At 37.0% G+C, this 24,465-nt stretch overlaps 1 protein-coding gene across 20 annotated transcripts in view; it reads right to left on the reverse strand.

Annotated features, from left to right (window-relative positions):
- Positions 1-24,465, reverse strand: part of LOC117721623 (pro-neuregulin-1, membrane-bound isoform) — a 200,804-nt gene that overhangs the window by 14,402 nt on the left and 161,937 nt on the right. For 5 of the 20 annotated variants that reach the window (XM_076913993.1, XM_034520431.2, XM_034520427.2 and 2 more), the window contains 3 exons: positions 13,676-13,734; positions 2,512-2,614; positions 959-1,085 (listed from right to left, as the gene is read on the reverse strand). In XM_076913993.1, coding sequence (XP_076770108.1) covers positions 959-1,085; positions 2,512-2,614; positions 13,676-13,734 — 289 coding nt within the window. Of the gene's footprint in view, positions 1-958; positions 1,086-2,511; positions 2,615-7,323; positions 7,348-13,675; positions 13,735-14,283; positions 14,352-24,465 lie in introns of those variants that run through there. The other 15 variants (XM_076913992.1, XM_034520428.2, XM_034520425.2 and 12 more) reach the window with 6 other exon arrangements.

The following is a 24,465-nucleotide window of genomic DNA, read 5'->3' on the forward strand; positions in this document are numbered from 1 at the left end:
AGGATCATGCTGGAACAGGAAGATCAATACTTCAGAACTACGAGCGCTGGGAAGAGCGCTGGGCCTGATCTCTCTCTCTCTCTCTCTCTCTCTCTCTCTCTCTCTCTCTCTCTCTCTCTCTCTCTCTCTCTGCTCTCTCTGTGTGTGTGTGTGTGTGTGTGTTTTGAGACAGGGTTTCTTTGTATAGCCCTGGCTGTCCTGGAACTCACTCTGTAGACCAGGCCGCCTGCCTCTGCCTCCTAAGTGCTGGGATTAAAGGCGAGCGCCACCACTGCCTGGCTAGCCTGATCTCTTATTATGAGAAAGAATTCAATGATGGTATGAGCAGTCTCAGAGAGTAGGCAATCTAGTCAAATTTAGAAGCTACCTGCATGGTACAATAAAAACAAAATCCATGAATGACTGAGGGTGCATTCCATGTGGAGACTACAGCATCACATAGACGGAGCTGGGAAATACTTAAGTACTACATTCTCCTAGCTTTGCTCCGAGTTTTCCACCTTTTCCTGTTTCATAGAAATCAGAATAAGAAAATCACATGCCACATGAAGGGACCCTAATAAAACTTTTTCAAAGCCCTTTGCTTGGTTTGCTCTGTGTCAGTGGGATACTGGAGCAGCCTTCATTCCCAAATGACTAAAAATAAATATTCCTTCCAATTCTGATTTTATTATTTATGATTTATGCTGTTTTCTTGTCTTTCTAGGCATTCCTGCAGGACAAAGCCAAGCATCATCCCAATGTCTTAAATGCCACAGTGTAAGGAACCGTGATAATAACTGGATCCATTGTAAAATGGCTGTCACTGTTTTCTCCTGACCAAACCTTGAGTTTCTGGAAGGCCACCGTGCTAAGTGGCAACCAGTAAGGAGCCTAAGATTGGAAAGCTCCACGTCAGTGTGTCTGAACAGCAAACACATGCTTTCACATGTTTTTCTCAGTGGGTCAGTCAACATACATTCACCAGCTGCACGTTCTCTGGTGGTGGGTTTGGGTGGTGAGGCCCATTCGCTATGTTCACCATGTTGTTTCGTTCTGACCGAAGGCTCTGCCGAAGCCGATCATGAAGCTTCTGCCGCTGTTTCCTGCAGTGAAAAAAGGAGCATATGTTCGTTCCTCATCATTTTTTTCCTTACAGCCAAATCTTTATTCTATTAACACTAATGAGTAACTTGAGTTAATCAAGCAGTGATGATCGTGAGTGAAGAGAAGTCTATGACACTCTGTCTCAGAATTAGCAGTATCACACATCCCGAGAAAGCAGGTTTTAATAGTTAGATGGAATTCTCACAGAAACGTAGCTAATTGTACTAAAGGAAAACAAAAAAGGAAAAACAAAACAAAACACCCAAATGCATTACTATTTGGCTAACCTCTCAACCGTCTTTGTCCAAGTCATACAAATAGCCATTGGTCTTATGTACTTTGTGTTATGGGATTAATGAGGCTGATTTTGTTTATAAAATTTCCTATAGATTGCTTAAGAAAATTAAGTTAGCTTTTCATTTGTACATCTTATACAGCTACTGTGTGTGCATATCCCATGAATACCTGTGGAAATTTGGGTATAGTTTGCCATTATATTTTGGCATGATTGTAACAAGACTCTATACTTGCAATGCTTTTTTTTTTTAAAAAAAAAAGGTGGTAAATATTAAAATTTGAGTCTAATAAGACTTATGATGATGCCAACTTCATGAGAGCCTGTTGCTTTCACTAGGGCCTCACAGCATTTTATTTATTTATTTATTTATTTATTTATTTGGGATACTGTGAAAACATAATTTATGCTGTATATTTTGTGGCAAAAAAAATCGCATATTACCTCTGTTTTCTAGTGCAACACTCAGATCAAGACATTCCTGTAATAGTTTTGACCCAAAGATATTATGTCATCAGGCAAAACCCAAACGGCATTCTATTAGCTGAGGAGTATTACAGCATTTAATAAATTATAAATGGAGAGAGGAACTCATCAGTCAGCCAGTCTGTGTGCTATCATGGACGCCTGTAGAAGGCCAAGCATGATAATCATATATCTTTAAGACTGTTAGGTTAACTTTTTTTCCAAATAAATTTGGCTTGCTTGTCCTTACATAAAAATTTCTTTATACACTGCATATTTATAGAGCATTTATGTTGGAAACCTAATAGAATTAAAACATAATCATATAACTCTCAAAAAAAAAAAAAATCTCCTACAAACTCTGTATCTTGAATACCATAAAGTGCTTCTTTTATTTCTTAAGATTTTTGGTCCCTTAGTTACACCTTTTGGCATTTATGCTTGTGGTTTAATCCATTTACAAAGCCATAGTCACTGAGAAATTAGTTTCACACAAACAGGCAAAGGTACACAAAGTATATTACTCAATCAGGAACACAAGGATGTAAGTTCCTACGTTTCTTTTCCCCACAAGCCTTGAGCATGGGATCTGGCACTACAAAGCTCTGCTTGCCTAAGATGCTTCTACATCAAGGGGAGTAGACAGAGTCAAGGGGAAGGTTTACTTGGTTTTGCAGTAGGCCACCACACACATGATGCCGACCACCAGCAGGGCGATACAGATGCCTGTAATTGTCAGCACCCTCTTCTGGTAGAGTTCCTCCGCTTCTGGAAAGGGGTGAGAACAGATGTCATTGACGTCATTTACCATCATCAGGACTTACCACCAAACAGTTGGCATGCGTCATGACATTACCCATGTCCACAAGACAATCAACACTTGACAACACTTCACATTTATACTCATGTTTAAGGTCCAATATGTTCTGTTCTATACTTTGAGCATAAATAACATAACAAGCTAGCTAGGATATTAAAAGTAAAAAATATAATATTCTATGATTCCTCTAATTACCAGCTATTATGTATATATGATATTACATGAGAAAAATCATAGACATTCATCACAAAATAACTGATTAAAACTATATCGATGTTATTCTATTTATTAAATATCCTATAAAAAAATCTCTTGCAAAGACAACAGGAATCAATGTTGATAAAAAGACCTAAGACTGGCTCCAGGGAGACCCTCTATTCTTCCATCCTCATTCTTCCTTCCTCCGTTCACCACCCTCCACCCCAATCATCTTTCCATTTCCCTTAAGTTTTAAGTCATCACTTCATATCCAGTGGTCTTTACAGAGAGACATGTCATACATTTAACAAAATTAAATTCAAAGGTAATTGCAAATATGAACTTGGCTTGTAGTTAGTAACTTAAGGCAATAGCCTTACAGCTTAGGGTAAATGAATTAGAAGAAACAGGTACACTGGAAGGGTGGGGGACACTGCTCTGTGCCAGAGAAGTCCAAATATGGTGGGTAGGGCCACAGAAGGAATTTGTTCTTTGGAGGAAAATGCTTATTATTCTATTAGTTGAAGTCAGAGAAACAATTTGTATTAAGCCCATCATTAACACAAATGATGCATACTTTGGACTAGGTTGCATAGTCCCACACCAGGCAGCTTGAATATTTTAAGAGAGTGGGTGTGGTACCCTCAACTGTGAACTACAGGTACCACTCTACTCCAGATACGGTAAGCCTGTGATGTGTGGGAACTTTTCTAGTTAAAAGTCAGTGTCTTTGGAGGATGGCTTGGTTGATTTTATATGCAGGTGAGTCAGGGTGTTAACAAACGTAGCACACTTGCTGAGATTGCTGATCGCTTAATCTGAGCTTCCAATAATCTGATTTTATATATTTAAAGAGCTTCACATTTGCCCAGCACACTTTGAAATTAGTTTGTTTGCCATTAAAATTAATAAGCTGGGCAAGAACTGGAGAGTGCTGTACAAATGGAATGTCCTTATCTGAGCATCAACAAGAAATACAGAAAGAGTATTTCCATCATATGTTCAGCCTTAGAAGTTATACCACTTTCCTCATTGAGAGGGGGCAGGGTCACAGGAAGTTTTCTTAAACATGAGTAAGTGAATTTTAATTTCTATCAAGTAGAGAATCTTATCATAAAAGAAAACATTTCCTACAAGCCGAGTCCATGGTAATCAAGTCCCAGTTAACAGGTCAAGAACATTGTCAAACCAAATTAATAGAGCACTCATCATTAAGAGGAGAACAGAAGTCAGTGGGTAGAAAGCTATAACACTGAAAAGATTATACAAAAACAAACAGAAAGAATTGGAGGTGGAGAGGAAAAGCAAACAAAGTGGATAGACAGACTGAAAGAATGACAAAGAGTGAGAAAGTCAGGTACAAGGGAAAAGGAAGGTTAAAAGTTAAGGAGGCACCTGGAGTCCCTGGCACAGCATGCCTGATATTAAGGGAGGAAAAAAATAAAGAAATGAAAACAAGGAGATAGATGCTTGGGGTGGATTGGGGGTGGGGGGAGAAGGAAATGGTGGGTACAAAGTGGGAAGGGGTGTCCCATACAGCATAACTCCTAACCTGGGCTAGCCATGACATGGAAGCCATAATTAGAAAAGCAAAGCAGTTGGTGCATTGCGGTGCCACAGTATGCAGGAGACATACAGTTGGTGTCAGGGAGTTTTCTGGGTTTGTGTGTACAACTGTACAAGTCTAACGATGGCATGAATGGGAGGGCTTATGTGTTAATTGCTTGTATCTATTGCATAACCCAGACAAAGGCAGGGGTTATAAGGTGTTATTTATAAACTGATGATGCCGTAGCCTCCCTCTCTGGTATTCTATTGTTTAGTGTGTATGTCCAAGCAGTACAACCATATCTCAGTGCTCTTCCTTCCAAGGACTCCTTCATATAGCACATGTTGGTTATGAAATGGAGCGTTAGCATTGTCATCAACAAATGGCAGACCCTGAATTCCTTTTTTGACTAATGTACTTCTTCCTTTAAAACTGACGAGGCCTGGTGTACATGTAGCTTGGAGGGAGGATGCCTGTCTAGAACATATGAGATCCTGGCTCTGGTTTCACAAATGGATGAGGGGAAGAGGAAGAGTGGCAGAAAAGCTCTAGGTTTTCACTGACACCCTAATACCCGACTCTTTGAAAAGCTAGGAAATAAAAAGGGTGCATATAGAGAAACTGAAGTGAGCACTGGGGTCATCATGGGTTGACCCCCAAACTCTCAGAAATTCCTGTAACAAGCTCTGTTTTGGTTGTTGTCAACTAGGAAAGGACAGAGTTGGATATGTGAACAACTGGCATCCATTGATTGGCCTGTTTTTATTGCTTGTCAGGAAAATAATTATTTCATTATGAGACTAGACTAGAGAGCTCAGTAAAGGGAAAAGCAGCTAAAAGGAGCCAGCTTAAGACAGAGAACTCAAACCCAGGACTTGATTCTGTGTTTACATCAGTACTGACTACACATTTCTCACCTAAATTTCTTCTTGATATTCTTTTCTCCAAGATTTTGCTGTATCCAGAATATGAATGTTAAAGGGAAAAAAAAAAACTTGGAAAAACAGCATGTTTTTTTTAGCCTATTGCTCTTCTCATTGTTTTATTACTATTTTTTTTTATTCTTGCATGACTGTATCCACAAGGCAAAAGCAAATCTGAGAGCTAGTACTCAAAATCATCCCAAAGGTCTGGCCTGTCTCCATGAGTGGAAATGCTCCAAGTCTCTCTGGTTTGGCTGGATGGACCTTGGTGAGTCACGTCAAACACATTTTCATTCTAATGTGTCCAGGAGAAAAGACAGAGCCATTTCTTGCTCTCTTATTTTTAAATGACCCTTAAGGTCAGGAGTTATTTCAGGATATAGTGGACGGGCCTTGTACTCCACGAAGCCTTAGAGATGTGTGGGTAACAGCGCACTGTCCTTATGAACTGTGAAGACAGCTAAGGGGTATAGTTACGCAGCATAACTATTTACCTCCACTGTTCAGAAATCAAAATAGTAAAGTCTAGAGTCAGACTGTAAAGCCCCGAGTGGGGGAAATTCTCCTAGTGACAGAGGTAGTTCTGAGGGTTTGGCTTTTGGTTTCCTGCAGGAAATGATGGTTCTGAGAGATTTCTGACAGAGGGATATTTCCTGTGAGAAAGGAGGAACCCAAGACACCCTGATGTGTGTGTGTGTTTTAATGCAAAAAAAGCTCATTCACATAAATTTGAGCTTTTTTTTTTGTGTCTATTTGATAGTTTTCTTCTTAAATTTTTATTTTCTTGGAGTGATGGCAATTGAGCTTCTCTCTGTGTACTTGTGAGAGCCAACTATGGATTCCTCTGTTGTTATTTATATTTGAGTAGATATGATGTCAGCCAAAAGGGGAGAGCAGCCATGGGACACACTTGCTGCATGTCACCATGTCACCATGCACCAAACAGTGTGTTAATCAGAACATGGTGTTGTTGACCCAAGACTCTGTTCTAGACTTTCACACAGCTTTCACAAAGAGCCTGGAGACCAGGAAGGTGGTAGTTTCCTGCTCCTTCTGAGATTGGTCCCTTTGTCCATTTTTCTTACTATCATTCATTCTTTCTTTCTTTCTTTCTTTCTATCTTTATTTATTTTCTTTCTTTCTTTCTTTCTTTATTCCTTCCTTCCTTCCTTCCTTCCTTCCTTCCTTCCTTTTTTCCTTCCTTTCTTGAAGGGTCTTTTGGAATATGCCCATATTTCATCTGCCTTTGGGAGCTTTGTTTGTTTAAACAGTTACAGCGTGAAGTTTTCTATATGATAACTTGTCTGGGTCATCTTAACCTTAGTGATGTAATTCCATCAGCACTGGAATGTCTACCTAAAACAACATAATCTGCTTTCTATTTCCTTGCTTCTAAACAAACTAAGTTGACTAGAGTCATACTTGAGCATCTGGGAAGAAATCTGGGTGATTCATCTCCGTGCATATCAGACTACGGCAATGTGAGACATCCCTATACTGCCACATTAAATAGGTGACTTTTGTGTTATATGTGAAACTGCCATTGAGTTATTTATTTATTTATTTATTTATTTATTTATTTTTAATGTGGGTGTTCTTAAACCTTTTATGTCCTCTGGCCTCTCGTTTGAGTTCTCCTGTAACCTATATGCACCACTCCAACTTACCCCAGCTCTTATGTAACAGCATGGTCCAATCAATGAGTCACACAATGGACAAGGAGGGTTTATGACAAGTTGCAGCAGGAGGGAGATATTAATCTCTAAGTGAAGGTAGGCTGGGAAATTTAAAAACTGCTGCACTCCACAACATTTTCGTAAACTAGTCATAGATTGAAGGCCGAGAAACCCATGTTATAGCTGTATGATCCCTTCTAAGGAAAAAGGAAATTAGTTAGGAACTGAAAAGGAAGACTAGGGAGAGCAGAGGAGTTCAGTTCAGAGGCTCTACATTCTGCAGGCTAAAAGGAATGATGATTGGTCCATACCCATAAATTCAATCCCAAGATGCTCTGCCAATGCAGAAAGTTGACAAGGGGAGAAAAAAAAAAGAAAGAAAGGAAAAAAGTTTCAGAAAAGAGTGATACATCGCACTCCAAAACAAATTACACATGACTATGACAGCTCTCTGTGCGCGTGCACACGGAACAGGACAGGCCGTAGATGTTAGGGAAGCATGCTCAGGAATGCCCGAGCCCACCAGCGAGGTATGAAAGCATCAGCCCAGGGTCTTTAGAAACCTTTGAAAGCTTCTACTGAGGGAGGTTAGGTGCTGAACCATCCTTGACTCCTCCTTTGGGAATAGACATGTTTTTATTTTTTTTTTTTAGTACCAGGAAAAGCATTTGCAATGAAGTGATTTGATTTTAAATGCAGTTCTAAGGAGGCTTCTAGTTGTTTGTTTGTCTGTTTATTTGTCCAAACTAAAGGGTGCCCAGTGGCGAAGATAGGAGTAGAAGCCAAGAAAACAGTAATTTGGTTTAAAATTTTTATCCCATTGTATTTACTTTTCCTTGCTGGTGGGCAGTTATACTTTAGTAGGCTTCTTTTTTAAATGCTGTACCTCCATTACTTAACTTCCCAATATATTCAATACATACATTGTCCTTTTCATTCACAGAAAGCAACAAAAGCTTCTACCCAGAAAGATGAGAAAGGAAACATGAGAATTGGATAACTGGTGATTGTTTCCCATTATTTTTCATATAATTTTTGTGTCATATCGGGCAACTTGAAACCATAGGGATTTTTTTAAGCTGCAAGAAATAAAATTAAGTATGTGGAGATACAGTTTCTGGGGTCTTTAACTTTGATTGGCTGACCTTTCAAACTATTAGTTAGAGGCAGTTAGATCAGCTCTCCCCAGTTCTGAGCTCCAGTGGGCATGTGTACTAACAGAACCTCCACACTACCCAGGGCAAGGGAGTGGAGAGTGTGAGCCCAGCATTTCTGCAGCTCTCTGCAAAGCCTTGCACAGGTTAAAATGGGGAAATGGGGAAATGAGGGGTTGGGAGAGCGGCAAAGAAAAGAAACCTCCAGGAAGGATACTTTTTCTTTTTTTTTTAACAACAAAAACTGACCATCAAGTTTTATGATGTTGAAGCGTAGGCCTTTCCTCTCTGAGCACTATGTGGAGAGGGTGAAGGGAGGGAGAGATCAGAAACTGATGCACTTCCTTCTCTTAACGAATTGGGGGGGGGATAAGAAGGCAATCCACTAATATAATGAGGCAGCTCTTGGGCTTGCTGCATGTAGTGAAGGGATGCAGCTTTTACAAAAACATGCCAGGGTATGGAGAAATTAGCCCATAAAGAAATAAAAGGAGTAGAAGGTTCATCCTGGTTCAGATCCTGCCTCTCCCACTTATCTTTTTTAGTAACTTTTTGGTCAGGTTTATCTCTTACTGGCCAAATTTATGGCATGCATGCTTATTGGTGACCCTACAGAGTGAAACTGTTTTATCACGACCAACAGAGGAGGACCCAGAATTCTGGGAAACAGACACATCTGGAGGTGTATCATGGGACAGTCAGTGCATTCAGGGTTAACTTTGAGTAATTTTATGCAGGGAAATGCTGAATGCTCCTAGGATCTGTCAAAACAATAGACTTGAAGATTTTGTAGCCACTTCAAGAAAGGATGCTTCCCAGATAAAAATATATCTTGAAGATGGAAGGTATGACCTATAAAGACTTTTGTTTTGGGTCTAGTAAAGTCCCATAAGTAACCTGAAAATTTCATGAATTAAGAACCAGAAGCCTTAGAGTTAATTCAGTTGTACAAGATGTTCATAATAATATGATCTATTCAAATACAAATGAATTTCTCTTGCCTCTGTGCAATTTGTCAGACTGACTTTTTTTTCATTTGCTTTTTCATATAGACTTTGGAGCATCAATGTGAAAAGAATTTAGTTTCTAAGGAAATCGATAATAAATTTCCTTACTCGTTTCTTTCACAAGGCTATGATCCAATTTTCTTTCTAGAGGCTTCTCTGTTTCTTGCCTTTTCCTCCTAGAAGTCACTAATAATTTAAGGGTTAAAATCAAGACATATCTATAAAAAAAAATCCTTTCCAAAGAATTATTTCATGCCTATGTTAACACTTCTAATGATTTGCATTGGTTACATAGAAAGCTTGGTTAAGTCTTCAATAAAATTAGTAGCATGCCCATGCATACATATTATTGCATTTACAGTTTTATAGGTAAGCCTGGGAGTCTGACTATAATTTCATTTCAAGGGAAGTCATTCATATCAGGCAGCTCCAATTTTGAATAATTCAATGGGAAATTGGTACTTAAAATGGGAATCTCTTTTGGCTGTGAGCCCTAACGAGGAAACAAGCGAAGGACACATGCATCAGTCATTCTAGACCAAGAGCAAAGCTGTTCTCATTTATGCTGCTATTGGTAGCTCCATCTCCTTCCCTTTGCTGCTAACAAAGGAAGCAGAAGATGCAAACTTTACATTATGTAAAGAAATTCCTTCTATCTGTTCTACTTAATCTACTGCTGATGTTAGCTCATTTGTGTAACACATGGTTCTATTGAACTTCTGGCTAGCCACTACATTCTTTAAATTCAATTAATAATTCACAAACACAAAGGTTACTGTAAACAATTGGGTTTCCTTTTCTACATGTGATTTCCTGCCAGGACCATAGCAATATAAAAAATTAATTTAAATCCAAGAGTCTCCAGAAACTATTAAATATTGACTCGCTAATCCTTTGTGTGAGGATTTTATAATTACTTGACGAAAACTGATTAACCTGGAGGTTAATTTAAATTTTCAACTGCATTAGAGAGAAGAGCAATAAAATAACTTTCTTTCATCAAATTTATAAAGCCATTGCCATTATGGTTTCTGTTCAGATTTCATGGCATTAAGAATGTTATTTTTCACATCTTTGGGGTTGTTTATGCCAATAATCTCAAAGACATGCAGTCTTGATTTTCTGTTTCTCTGGGTTTTCTAATGAGTTCTACTAATGCCAATTTTAAAAGGAATGAATTTAGTGTTGTGACTCTAATTTCAGACTTACCTTTACAAATGTAGATGCTTTTTTTTTCACACTTTACATTGTTACTTAACTCTTTGAAAGTAATAGTATTTCCATGTGAAGAACACACACAACACAACACACACACACACACAAATTCACACTTGTTAGAATTTTTGACGAATTTGTCATATGTAGAGTGTTCTTTATTCTAATGTTAGCAAGATACATGTTTGATAAGTACATTATCTTAACAGGTTTTTAAAACATTTAGAAATCAATGAGATCACCTACCTATGACTCAAAAGGCTAAGTTGACTCGTTTTAAGAATGTGGCTCAACTTCTAAGTGTTCACTTTTAAAACAATAGATAATGTGACCTATTTGTATTTAGTTCCTATAATTTTTTCAGCTTCTCCAGGACAGACTTGCTCCATGTTACCTTGAGGTACTGAATGTGTATTTTCTCTTTTCTTCCACTCAGTCTACACATTGAGTGTGGCCTCCCTGCATACACACACCACAGGCTAGTGATCAGAGTATCACAAACTTAGTAACTAGCAATTGCACTATAATGAGTCAGACGTAAGGCTGACTAAAATGGATGATATTTTCCTAGGAAATACTATATGTTAGATTTCAAGACAAAGCCCTGTCATAAACCACTCTCTTTCATAATTTAAATCAGTGTTTATAGGTCAATATTTTTATAGGGTATGGTGATAAGAATGAATATCTAATCTTAATAACGTAAGTTACATTTTAAACACTTTGAAGTATTTATTCTCTTTGGAATGTTATTCTTCAGTTGTATAAATGGGTTAGGAAGTTTTAAATCTTCATTTGAGGCACTAGTCTATCCTCTCCGTAAAACTGATGTTATGTTCTCTAAGACATTGTGCCTATAAACAAACAATTACAATTTCAAGTGGCTTTTTGGGGGAAGATCCTGTATCTTTTCTTTCAGCAATCACTGTTAACTGAACATGAAGCAACAAAATGTATTTCCCTGCCTTTCTATTTTCTGTCAAAGATACAAACTGAGAATATCAGACACAGAGATTAGAAAATGAACTCTGGGCAAGATGATTCTGGAAAATGGTGTCTGATTGGAAATGCTTGCTCCTCCAGACATGTGGCATTAATAACAGAGCCATTACATACTGGCCTCATCACCGAGCTTCCTATCGGTCCTGTTAAATCAAGTTAAACATGAATGCTAATTTCCTGCATGTCTTCCAAAAGTGTCACTGAATGCTCACTAAAGGATTTATTTAAGAAGCCCCAATTCTGGACTTCAGACACAGTGGCTATTTTTAAATAATCTCAAATAAAAGGGAAAATGACTAAAAAGTGAATGAGAACATTTTTGGTGGTTATTAATGGCAGAGTTAACTAAGCTATTGTTCTGAGAAATATTTAGTTCTTTAATGCTTGCCTTTATCTAATGAGCCAACCTTCCTTTCAAAGTATGACATATCTCTAGCTATCTGATACCTTACATAGAATAACTTATCTCTCTTTATTCAACTCTAAACCATGGGTTTCTACCTATATTATCATATGAGCTTGATAATTTTATTTGAATGCAAATTCATAATGTAAAAAGTGCCTTTGATTCAATTAAACAAAATTCTATTTTCCTTTCTATTTCTACCTTCCATCCTATCTAGTTAAAAAAAAAAAAAAATCTATAGATATGGACAGAAAATTCATGTTAGATAAATGCTATCATTTAAATATTTGTTAATATAGTGATTATATTTCAAAATTTAGTAATGCCAATTTGCCAGTTTTAAACAAGGGAATATTATGGCTTACAAAAAAAATCTTTGAGAGCATAGGCTATGCAGGTATATAAATATCATCTCACTAAATACATGGCTGTTATTTTCATAACATCCAGGAATTTTTAACTTTTTTGAATCAAGGTCTCACTATGTAGCTCTGGTTGGCATCTAACTCACAGAGCTTGACGTACCTCTGCCTCCCAGTGCTGACATCCATCATTATTAGCAGAACTCTGTTTGTCTTATGGATCAGAACCAAGGACAAATCTCTCATCTTTTTGAACATCTAAAGGACCAGTTTCTGTGATTATTTTTAATGTTTTAAGAATTTAAACTGCAGTGAGCGGTGTAAAATATTTCTGACAATAGGACTGACGGACACAGTCTGGGGCTAACATTTACAGACAAGGATTTGGTGGAACACACATTAGCCTATCAGTCCATTCATAGCCTATGACTTTCTTCAAGCTACAAGGAGGGGGCTTAGCTTTGACAACATCACCACAAACCTTAAAATATTTACTATCTGAACCTTTCTAGGAAAAAGGTACTAACTCACAATCTAAATAATTAAGTGGGATACAAGCAAATGTGACCTTCTCAGTGTTTCAGAACAGAAACACTATTATCCTCATTCATAAGAGAGGGGTAAACATCTAGTTTAGTTACCCAGACAACTATCCACAATGTGGAGTGAAGAGTTTAGGAGTGTTTAAAACATTGTGATCTCACAGACATCTGCTCAACTTGCCAGCTCTACATTAAACATTTACATGTTTATTCTAGATTTGAATTATTATAATTTGAAATATTAGTTTTCATAAATAATAGCCTTTTTCCTCTTAAGATTACCTTTTGCAATAACATGAATATTAAGACACACTAAGGGAACAGTGATTATCTGAACTCATTCTGAATTACCTATTTCCCGTGAAACATAAAATACAAATATTTCCTTTGCTGGGAAATATTTGCTTTTAATTTTCCTACCTAGTAGTGTTTTTCCTTGCTTGTCTTTATGCCTACATGTGAAGTTTGGTTAATGAAGAAAAACATCTGAACCCCTTTTGTGATGTTTATTTGTTATAAATAACATACTGAGCCGAAATTAACTTACCATCATTTCAAGTGTATAGCGGTTACAGTCTGACAACAGCCCTTTCAGGATGTTGACACTAGATACAGAAAATGCACTATTCGGTGGAATGATTTTATTTTATCAATACAAGTGCGAGTTTGAAATGCCTTTATTATTATTTCACTCTTGGCTGTGGACTATCAATTTGCACCACATTCTGCAGTACCAATTTCAGAAACATCGGGAGCCTCACACACCTATTAGTAACTCAGAGCCGACTAGTCACAAACAGAGAAGTAACACAGTGGCTTTGTTAATGTTCTCATGCGACAGGCAGAGGCAGTCAATATTAGACCTGGTAGAATGCGCTAGCTCTAGGTGACTCTGAGGGGAGATGTAGCAACAAGAAAGCAGCACCGACTGCGCATGCTCCTATTCAGGCAGAGACAGAAAGGGAGTGGACGTACTGTAGAAGCTGGCCATTACGTAGTTTTGGCAACGATCACCAGTAAACTCATTTGGGCACCTGAGAGAAGAAACAAAAAAAACAATGGTAGAAAAAACAGAGAAAAAGAGAAGAGGTGAATATTTGCTAGAGAGAAGCTCCTGCAGTATCACTGACAGAACTTGGTGAGTTCACGCTCAGGAACCGGCCCTGCGTCCTAATCGTGGCTTTCGCACTCTGACATCTACCCAGCGCTAAAACAACATTTGGACAGTGCAATTCTGAGATTCTACGTGACTACTTTAAATCCAAAGTAGTCACAAAACAGACGTGATGGATGTTTTATTCCTCTAGTCAAAGAAATTGGTAGGAAATGATTTGGGCTTGGTTCACTGTTACGATTCCCAGAATCACAGGCCAACCTGACTGGCCATTCTTTCAGCTTTTAACCCTAGGATCTAACTGAACGACACAGAACCAAGACTCCAGTGAATGGGTTTACGTCCTGAGTGAAAAAGCCATAATTAGAACAAAGGGTATCAGTTACAGCTGAGCCGTAAAAGCACCAAGTGGTTGCGATTGTTGCTGCAGTTTGGGGAAGAAAGCAGATTTCAGATTATTTGAACATACTTTCTTGGGTTTGGACTTTCATGGGCACATTCTCAGTACATCTTGCTCCAGTGAATCCAGGTTGGCACCTAGAGGGCAAAAACGTGATAAGCAATCGAACGCTCAAGACACTGAACTTTCAGCTTGGGACCTTTTCTCCCATGGGATATAGAGTCCTAAAAATGACCCAGTGCTGAACACAGAAAAGAAAAGACAGGACACCGAGAAACCCAGCCCGATCAAACTGCGGCTTACGGACTTTTGTTGCTGTCTTCAGTCTTCAGAAGATTAGTTAGAGAACTTTAACTAGAGAGAGACTCTGAGCTGAATGGGTGGCGAGGCAGGAAGGTGGGGTTCGCACCCTGCTTAGCCCCGAGTGCTGAGCTCACTGAGTTAAAACACTGGAGTTGACATTAGCTTCTGTGGTTCTCCCTACTTTGTTAGCAAAAGGCCTTTTATCTTATGTATGTGCTGAGGTCTCTACTCATTTCATAGCTGTTTGCTAAATAGTAAGTTGAAACGTTTAAACAAAATAAGATACTCTTATTCTCTCATGGTTAGTGTCAAGGAGGAACCATTTCTATTTCTTTTTTCCCCACTAAGATATTACAAATTCAGCCTTATTTTTATGACTGCTGAAGGAAACAAAGTAGAACTTTATTGGTAGAATTTCATTCATCCAACCACCTCCATTAAAAGAAAAACACATTTTTGGAATTAAAAGTTATTCTTATATAGAAGTAGACAATGACATGGACCCTTTTTACATTTATGGTTGACTATTCTGAATTTTGTAAAAAGTTATATTTTATTTGCTCTTATCAATTTACTTGTAAATATGCAAGACTCTTGATATAATTTTGTTCTCAGGACTATACAGTGGGGCCATGCTTAGACATGTAAGTCCTATACTGTTCATGCTGCTTTTTAATCTAGTATCTAAAGATTCAGATTGGGTTTGATTTACCTAATATCATGTCCTAATAGGCAGGTACTGAAGAGTTCTATAGAGCAAATATACTCAGAGGTAAAAATTCATAATTGAATGTTCAATACTCATAACCACATATTTCATCCTAGCTGGTATAAAACTATCCATCTAACATAATTTGCTCTTTATGACTTAGTGATGTTTATATAAGTCTTTTGTCTCTAGAGTAAGACAGAACGCTATCATTTTGGTATTAAATATATGAATAAATCTACTAGTTATACTAACTTAAAAGTGATTTATTTAACTTTCCAGCCAAACTCAACAGGAAAAAAAATGCTATCAAGTAATGTGATACATAAAATTCTTTTATTGTATAACAATATAAAGATCCTAGCAGTTCCAGAACTCTTATCACGAGAGTACTTGTACTGTATCATTGTGATCATTAACAATAACATCAACAGGGATGGAGAGATGGATCAGCTGTTAAGAATGCATGGTGTCCTTGCATAGGACCCAAATTCAGTTCCCAGCAGCCACATCAGGAGGCTCTAGCTCCAGAGAATTGTACACATGCCCTCTTCTGACCTCTATGGGTAACTGTACACATGTGCACATTTCCCCCATCATACATATACATAATTATAAAATAAATCTTTTAAAAAAGAATTACATATATAAAATCAGGTGGTTCCATTGAAGTCTCTAAAGTACTTGGACAATCTGATTATTTTTGCTGACAATCCTTTGTTGGAGGAATTAGAGAAAGATCTACCTAGAACAATATACAAAAACTGACCTATAAGGTAGTGGTATTTCTATAAAGCTGTCATCGTACATGCTTTAATAAGAATGCCTAGATAGATATTTTTAAAACTAACTTCATGTAGCTTATTTTGCCAAATCCCTTCTGAAGAGAACAAATCTTTATTTGTTTGTGAAATCAGGATCCTAATCTCACAAGACATTTTGTTACAGAATTACAGATCCATTCCACGGTGACCATCTCATTCTATCTGTTTTGATAAAAATTAAAATTTCATATTGAGTATATCATAATTTATTTGATTTACTGAGTAATCATAATTTATTTGTTTTCTATAATTAAGATGGAACCATATGAATTTTCTAGTGAGAGAGAGAAAGAGAGAAAGAGAGAGAGAGAGAGAAGTGGACACAGAGAGACAGACAGATTGGGGTGGAGGAGAGAGAGCTGAGGTAAGACTTGCTTATACTGCTCATATTTAAAGGTTATGTCATGAATAAATAGCTAAGGAGTCAAGAGTTACTTGAAAGAAGGAAGGTATTTATTAGAAAATTATGATTTTGACATGTTAAATGCCAGACCTGTGATTAAAGGGCATGTGTCAGTTATAAAAATGGGGTTAAAAACACTTTTCTATCCATTGTCTGATCACTATAAACTGTGTGTGTATCGTAAGAGATTATCATTGTGGGATGTTGTGTTATCTGTTATGTAATCATACAAAATATGTGGGTACAATAACACTCTAACATGGTGATCTTTGTTCTAGATACAGCTACTGCTAATGGAAAGAAGATACAGATTTTTTGTTGTTGTTGTTTGTACATCCCTCTCCCATTGGCTGACTCCACCTCCTTTCTCTGCAAGGGATTCCTTCCCTGGTTCTTTCATTGTGCCTTGTCCCATGCCTGGTCCAGACCTCTTTAACTGTGTGCGTGATGGATGTGAATTGTGGTCCTATCATACCATTCTGTATCTCTACTGTCTAACCCAGAGCCTGGATGATGTCTAAATCTAAGTGCCATGTCTAACACAGAACTGAATACCTAAAACTTCTACACGTAGACTGATTTGTCAAGACAAGTTGATCTTAGTATCTACTTTTTATCTTTAGAGTTTAAAATAGAATTTCCTCTGTGGACTTCCAAATAAGTTTTAATAAGAATTACCAGTACCTGGGGACTTCCTCCCCCAAGTAGAAACCTTTAACACTGTTTGCCATGTTAAAGAGAAAGGGCTAGGATTATTTATGAGAAATCTTATTACCTAAAAGTTACATTTTGTTATGTAAACACCAGTTTACCTAGGACTCAATAAAACAGAACTGTGTTTTACTGACTTTTGTCTTATAGTAGTAACAAAACTACTAGAATTTCTCAAAATTACATTAGCCTTAAAATGACACTTATTATAAAACTATATGTTTATAATTGTACATAGTGCCTAATGAAATCATTTCATTTTTATGTCTGTGTTAGGATAAATTCTAAGGAATGCCCAGAGTTGCTTTAGCCCAGATTCAGGTATGATTAATGTAGTCTTGTTCTTACATGTGATGTCTAAGGCTTTACTTCGGTTATAAGGTACACGAATGTTCTTTTAGCCAATTAGCAATCCCTAACAATTTTCTATAATCTTTCCAACCAGGAGCAATAGCAACTATAATTCACTCATTTAATTAAATTAATAAACATAGCTGAATCTTTAGGAAAAAATGGTTTAATAGTGATAATACTCCATGAATGATCTGATTCATTTACTAAGGATTCATTCATAGATGTGTGTGTTTTGAGAATCAAATTATGAACACTCTAGACATACTCAAAGATATTTAAAAATTCCAAAGAAAGATCTGGTTCTATAGGGTTGGCCAATTTTATAAACTATTTATCAGTTACGGTCAACTTGTAAGCCATCTTTAGACATTTCCCTTCCTTTGTTTCCTCGTTTTATCTTTGTCCCTGGAGAACAGTGGAGGGAAGAAAGACGGCAGCCAGTATTCTTCTACTCATTAGTCATCATTCCACAATGAAACATTTGGCCAGTTTTGAAAATACACTGTCAGGAAGAATATCACATATTTCTGTTCTTCAATACTAACCGTGGCATTTCCTTTTACACTGTAAAACACGGGAACTTATCGACTTGGTGTTGATATTTACAAATATCAAGTCATGAAAATGTCAACAAACTCATTCTGGGCAATAGTGACTCATTCTATTCTGCATGCTGTCAAAGCTTCCTGCTGTTACTCTGGAAACCCGAGTTGCCCATGGATGCGGAACTCAGACTTCTGGGTTGCTTTGCTACAGTATCACATTGCAAACACAGACCTTGTTCACCATGTAGCTGGCTTGGTATTCCGGCCAGAGCTCGCCTACTCACTGGCTGAGTATCTGCATTGTAGATTATATTTTTTCCCAAATGTATTGTTACTATTAGTCTGCATTTTTAAAAGATGAATCTTATTCTGTTATCAGCCTTTAAGTGAAAATACTTGAGGCTTATATGTGTTTTTCTAATTTGTGTTTTAGTGTCCTTTACGGTATCATCTGCAAAAGCCATTTGTTTCCTCAAGAGGATGCCCTCCTTAACATCATTAACGAAAATACTAAATAGAAAATGTTCCAATAATGTTTCTTTCAGATCTAGCATATACCTCCCATTACTGTTCAGCTGGTATGTGCCTTCCCCTTCTTTTATTATGATCCTGGGACTAACTTCCAATCCATGAGATAACAGAATACATATAGTGGCCTCAGAGGGCTCATGAGTAAATACTGAGGAAAAGCACACACTGGCTCTCAAACGTTGTGTTTCCTCACTATCAGTGAGTGTGGCAGTGTTTAGGAACACATCTCTCCATGCTGGAGCCTTAGGTCTTACCAAACACTGTACTATTTCTAGTGAAATGCTCATCCAGAGACTATAACACTCACCAGCCTTTATCCAACATGATGCATCCTTAAGTCAAGGCAAACGACTTCAACAGATACAGGATCAGTGCATCCTGTACCTTACCATGCCACAGTGACACATGCCATACTGGCTGCTCATCTGTGGTCTGTCTGTCTTCACTTTAAACACCCTGAGGCACTATCTCATTCTCTCTACACTGACAGACCTGTTTTATGATGGGACATCTAAATGGGTTTCTTTTAAATTATTCAATGGAAATATTTTGAAACTGTGTTTTTCTTTAACATAGACAGTCTGGAGGTGGCAGCTTCATACTTTCTGTCCCTCTACAAAACCTTTGTCTTCATTCCTTAAGGACCTAAACATACCCTTCACTCCCTAAATGTCTTCCCAGCACTCAGTACATCAATAATTGATGACTAAATCGATTGCTTGAAACATGGGTATAATTTCCACTGGCCCATGTCTCCTTAAGGTAGAGGTCATCCCTGTGGTTTTGTTCATCCCTGGATGCTCAGCATGAACTCGGGCCTGCCTCGTGGGAACCTAATCAACACACATGGTTGCTAGCTGATGCAAGAAAGACAAAGGAAGTGGGCTATGCGGAGAGGTTAGCCAATGTTCTAATTCTAGACAGAACTGCACCTAAATTGGTTCCTGCAAGATTTTCTTCAGTCTTATACTAGGAAGTCAAAGTCTAAATATATTACAAATATTAAGAATGGTAGGATTCTATGCACAAAAGAAAAAACTGAAGATGTAGTTGTCTGACAAACTTAGTGTCTAGATTTAAAAGAGGCCCATCGATTTCTCCCACAAATTCTGTTTCTGATAAAATATGATGGCACCCAAGAACAGAGAAGTTTGCTATAACAAAAAACAAACAAACAAACAAACAAAAAAAAAAACCAAAAAAACAAAAAAACAGAAAAAGCTCTTTTGCAGTTAGAATCAGTGTGGCATTTACAATGTCCTAAACCTCAAATGAATTCTCATCATGCCTGTTTACATCAACTCCTTTGCTGGAAAATAGTGTAGACATCACTGCTATTACCATTCTCTTACAGTATTTTGTGAAACTTTAGCCTTAAGCTAGTATTTGTATCTTACTTAGTCCCTGGGTTTCCCTATCATGTGTAGCTAAGCATATTCTTCTGTTCATGGTGCTATCTTCCTGCTTCCCAAAGTTACCCTGGCTCCTTACTAGCTATCACAATACCCTGTTTCCTCCTCAGCTTATAGAACGTGCACCTAGCTGCACTACTGAACAGAGTTTTTGTTTGTTTGTTTGTGGGTTTTTTTTTTTGTTTTTTTTTTTTGTTTTTTTTTTCTGTTTGTTTATTTGTTTTTTATGTTTATTTCACTTCATGGAATGGAGGTGATATTCTGGGGAGGCACATCACCATCTTCACCCTCATATTCAGATTTTAACTTTTAGCGTTTTGTGTGTATGTTTATAAGGAGGCATAAGGACGGGTATAGGCTATAAAACTGGATAGGACATCATGGGAACAAGAAGGGTAAGAAAGGGCAAGGGTCGGGGTAAGGGTAGATCTTATACAAAAGAAGAAATGTGCTACTGGGTTGGAAGAACAGAAAATGGGGAAGGAGGAGAGAGAAAGGACATGAAGAAGAAATGACAAAAATAAATTGCTAGAAAAATGCTATAATGAAACTTTTTTTTTTTTTTTGGTGTGTCAATAATGAAGGAAAGAAAAGAAGAGAAAAGATTTTTCCTGCCTGTTCAAAGGCAGTCTAGCATACTGGAAGGACTTGCGCACGAGAGCTACATTTATAAATGCCTCTCTGTTTCTAGTCCTGTCTTTCCCTCTAAATTCTAATTGCCTTAAAAGTCAGTATGTGCTGTTAGGAACACATTCCCTCCCTTGCAAAGCTTAGTTACTTAGCAATTTCATTTCCTTACACATGCTAAGTTTGTAGGGACCAGAGACTATGCCTCGTGTTATTATCAATATTTTATTATTACTATTATCAATGTTTTCAAAAAGACCTAGTATAGAGCAGTTCTACAGGCAAATATTAACATTTCATTTACTGAATTTAAGTTATAGTAACATATCACTGTGACGATATCGAAGAGTTTTGTTTTTATAATGATGTAACTTTTTAACAATATATAATACAGCATGATCTACACAAATGTATAGACATTAATTATATAAAATTATCAGAAGTCCGGGATGAAGGAAATTTTATCTTTTAAGTGTAGATTGATTTCTGATTTTTAATTTTGATTTTTTTTAAACAAGGTAGTTGGTGATGAGGATACTAATATGTTGATATGTGATATAAATAATCAATCACATGAAAATTACAAAGCTACTGGGTGGCTTCATAAAAGTCACATAAAAATTTTAACTAAAAGGAAAAATTAGGGATTAACTAAACACCACCATATTTTTTTAATGTCTACAGAGAAATAGCACCATTTACTTTTTATTATTAGAGGAGAAAAAAAAGTCTTGCTGGACTTAAAAGTACTTTAGCAGAGATGAACTCATTTAATTTTTCTGATTCCTTAGGGAAACTTTTGGAAAACATAGTAACTCTATGTTATAAATGAAGACAGTGGCCAGAGGTTTGAAATTGGAAAGACACAGGACTGCTTACCAAAATTGGTGGTTAAAACCCAAATCCCTCACTGTAAGCCTGTATCTGTCCACTGGGCAATATATCACATTTATAAGTATTGTCTGTTGGAAAAATACATTTTAGGCTAAAAACTTCCCATTCACATCTTCCAAGTTCTCTACTGAACTGTTCACATTGGGAAGTAAAAAAAGAATCTGGAAAATTTCATGTTCAAATGATCTTGTTGCTTTGCACCATATGATGACAGAATATCAGAGGACAGAAACTGGACCCACTCCTCTATTTTCTTCGTATAATCTGGACGAGTAACTAATTCTTTTTCATGGATAAATCTTAAATTACTGTAGAGAGAAGAGTAATGTAAAGGATGAGAACCAATGCTTAAATCTTCACTTGGTCCCCTTGGGCAAATCCATGTAACCATCAAATGTCTCCTATGAGAACTGTTTAACTGCATTATGGCTAAGGCATTTGGAACACCTAGTTCTAAGCAAAGGAACAAAAAAGATTTGCTATAAAATCCACGTCAGCTCCCAAGAAGACAACGGTAGATTAGGTGACCAGAGAGACTCCTTGGAAACTTCCATGCTTGCTGTGTTTCTGAGTCATGTCTTTGGTCAAGGATAAAGTTGACTTTGAATTGTGTGGCTCATGCTTCAGCAATGTTTTTGCTCTGGGCAGATGGGCCATATGGAAACTATGAACTGGCTTCATAGGCAGGATCTTGATGAGCCAATGAAACATTTGTATGCTTTCTGTTTCTTTCAAGTGCTTTAGTGAACAATGTATTATCATAGGACATGGCATACTATTACCATGTGACTTTGTTTAAATTATGAATTGTTTATTATTATTATTATTATTATTATTATTATTATTGTTATTATTTTCTTTTTTTTTTTTTTTTGAAACAGGGCATCTCTGTGCAGCTCTGGCTGTTCTGGATCTCGTTCTGTAGACCAGGCTGGCCTTGAACTTAGAGATCTACCTGCCTCTGCTTCCCAAGTTCTGGGATTAAAGGCAAGCGGTACCAGCTGAATTATTATTATTTTTATTGTTATAGATGTTTTTAACATAAGACAGGTTTTTTTAAACAAGGCTTGACCTATTTTGTATGTATGCTAAATGTAAGTATTCCAGTTCTTAATGGAAGGCATGAATTATTTTGATGCATCAATTAAGTTACTCTCTAAAGATGGGGGGGGGGAAGCTAAAATCAGCAATATCAAAGATTGTCTTTTTAAATTAAAAAGTCTTTAAAAGATATTCTTGTTATGACAAAGGGGAAGGAAAGAAATAAAAAAAAAATAAAAGAAAAGGTAATTTTCTATGAACTAGGAGACAAGCCTGATTCACCAGATAATCGGTTTGAAGAGTGCAAAGTATTTCCTCTCTGTTACCTATTCAATAATTACTAGAGATGGAACAAACCCTTCACTTCAAGATTTATATAAAAAAAATTTTTTTAAAAGAAGTACTTTTTGTTTTCCTGGATAGCACTTAAAATTTAATGAGACACTGTGTGGGTGAAGAAAACTCACAGCTGTTGGCCCGGTGCCAAAACGAAACAGATGAACGGCACTCATGCAGTTGTGTGTTTTGTGTAAGATGTGGGAAGGCTGCAGAATAGGTAAAATTAATCTGTGGAAAATAACTGCAGTGGTTCCTTGGAGGTATTCAGAAACTATCGTATGTACTCATGCAGCTTGTAAATCTTTGCAAAGCCCATGATAAGGACTGATCATATTTCATCGTTGTAATTAAAACATAGCCAACTTAGATGTTCTTCTATAGAGTTAAAAATGCAAAACAGAGATAATATGGGGGTAGGATTGTTTTAACAGGGGAAAGTCTAAGGAATTATAATTTAAATGTATTTTTTTCCAAGAAGATTTATTAAAACACAATGGTATCTTATGCCTAAGAGCAGAGGAAAATCACAGTGTTTTCCAGTATAATAAATGAACCTCACATCTTACAGATTGTAATTCCTTGCAGCTTGTATTTTTCAGATGATAAAGGGCCTTGTAGGAGGCTATAAAATGTGCTCGTCCCCATTCACCATTATAAGTATGGTGGGGGTCTCTTTCTGTGCTTCGTTTTAAAGCAAATCAGTAGAACTGGAGGCTCAAGCTGAGAATTGGCTCTAAATGAACATCATCGAATAATTTTTTATGATTACAACTAATCTTAACTTGAAGAGTAATTTAAAATAAGACACATAGTGTGGCATCATATACATATGAAGCCAATTGGTTTTCTCTATACTTCCTGAAAAACTTAATGCGACGCCTACCTAAACACTTAACTAGTTGAGTAACTGCAATTAGAATCCTATGCCTCACTCTAAAACATGAGTTCCTTTTGTAGAAGGTCTCCACTGATCAAATCACTGCATACCCTCCCTCAGCAGGTGCTCTCTTGGCACTGCAGCCATGCAAAGGACCTATTTTCTTCCATTTTTAAAAAAGAGGAATGCACATTTCCCAGGTTTGTTTGGATTTCACTATGCCACCTAGGAGGAAGGCCCTGAACTTCTGTTCCTCCCCAGTGCTGTAACTAATGGCATGTGCTGCTGCCATCAGATCCAGTTTACATACAGCTGGGGATTTGGGCATGCTAAGAAAACATTCTATCAACTGTGCTATAGCTCCAATATAAGATACAAAACATGTTTTATCCATACCAAATTATGAGTCCACATAACATGAAACATATATCAATAGACTTAAAATGATGACAAAATAAACACATGCATTTTAACTATCCTATTGAATTTTTATTATAAATTTTAAATATTTGTTATTACCTGACTCCCCTCTTTACCCACCCTCTCCCCCCCAAAAAATCCAAAGTTTTTTTGTTGCTGGTGAGAGAATATAAATTTGATACTTCTTTTTGCTGCTGTTGGCTGGTTTTTGTTTTGCTTTTGTTTTCCAGATAGGTTTTCTCTTATTAGCTCTGGCTGTCC

The sequence above is a fragment of the Arvicanthis niloticus genome, chromosome 16 (assembly GCF_011762505.2).
Source record: "Arvicanthis niloticus isolate mArvNil1 chromosome 16, mArvNil1.pat.X, whole genome shotgun sequence".
Classification (NCBI taxonomy): domain Eukaryota; kingdom Metazoa; phylum Chordata; class Mammalia; order Rodentia; family Muridae; genus Arvicanthis; species Arvicanthis niloticus.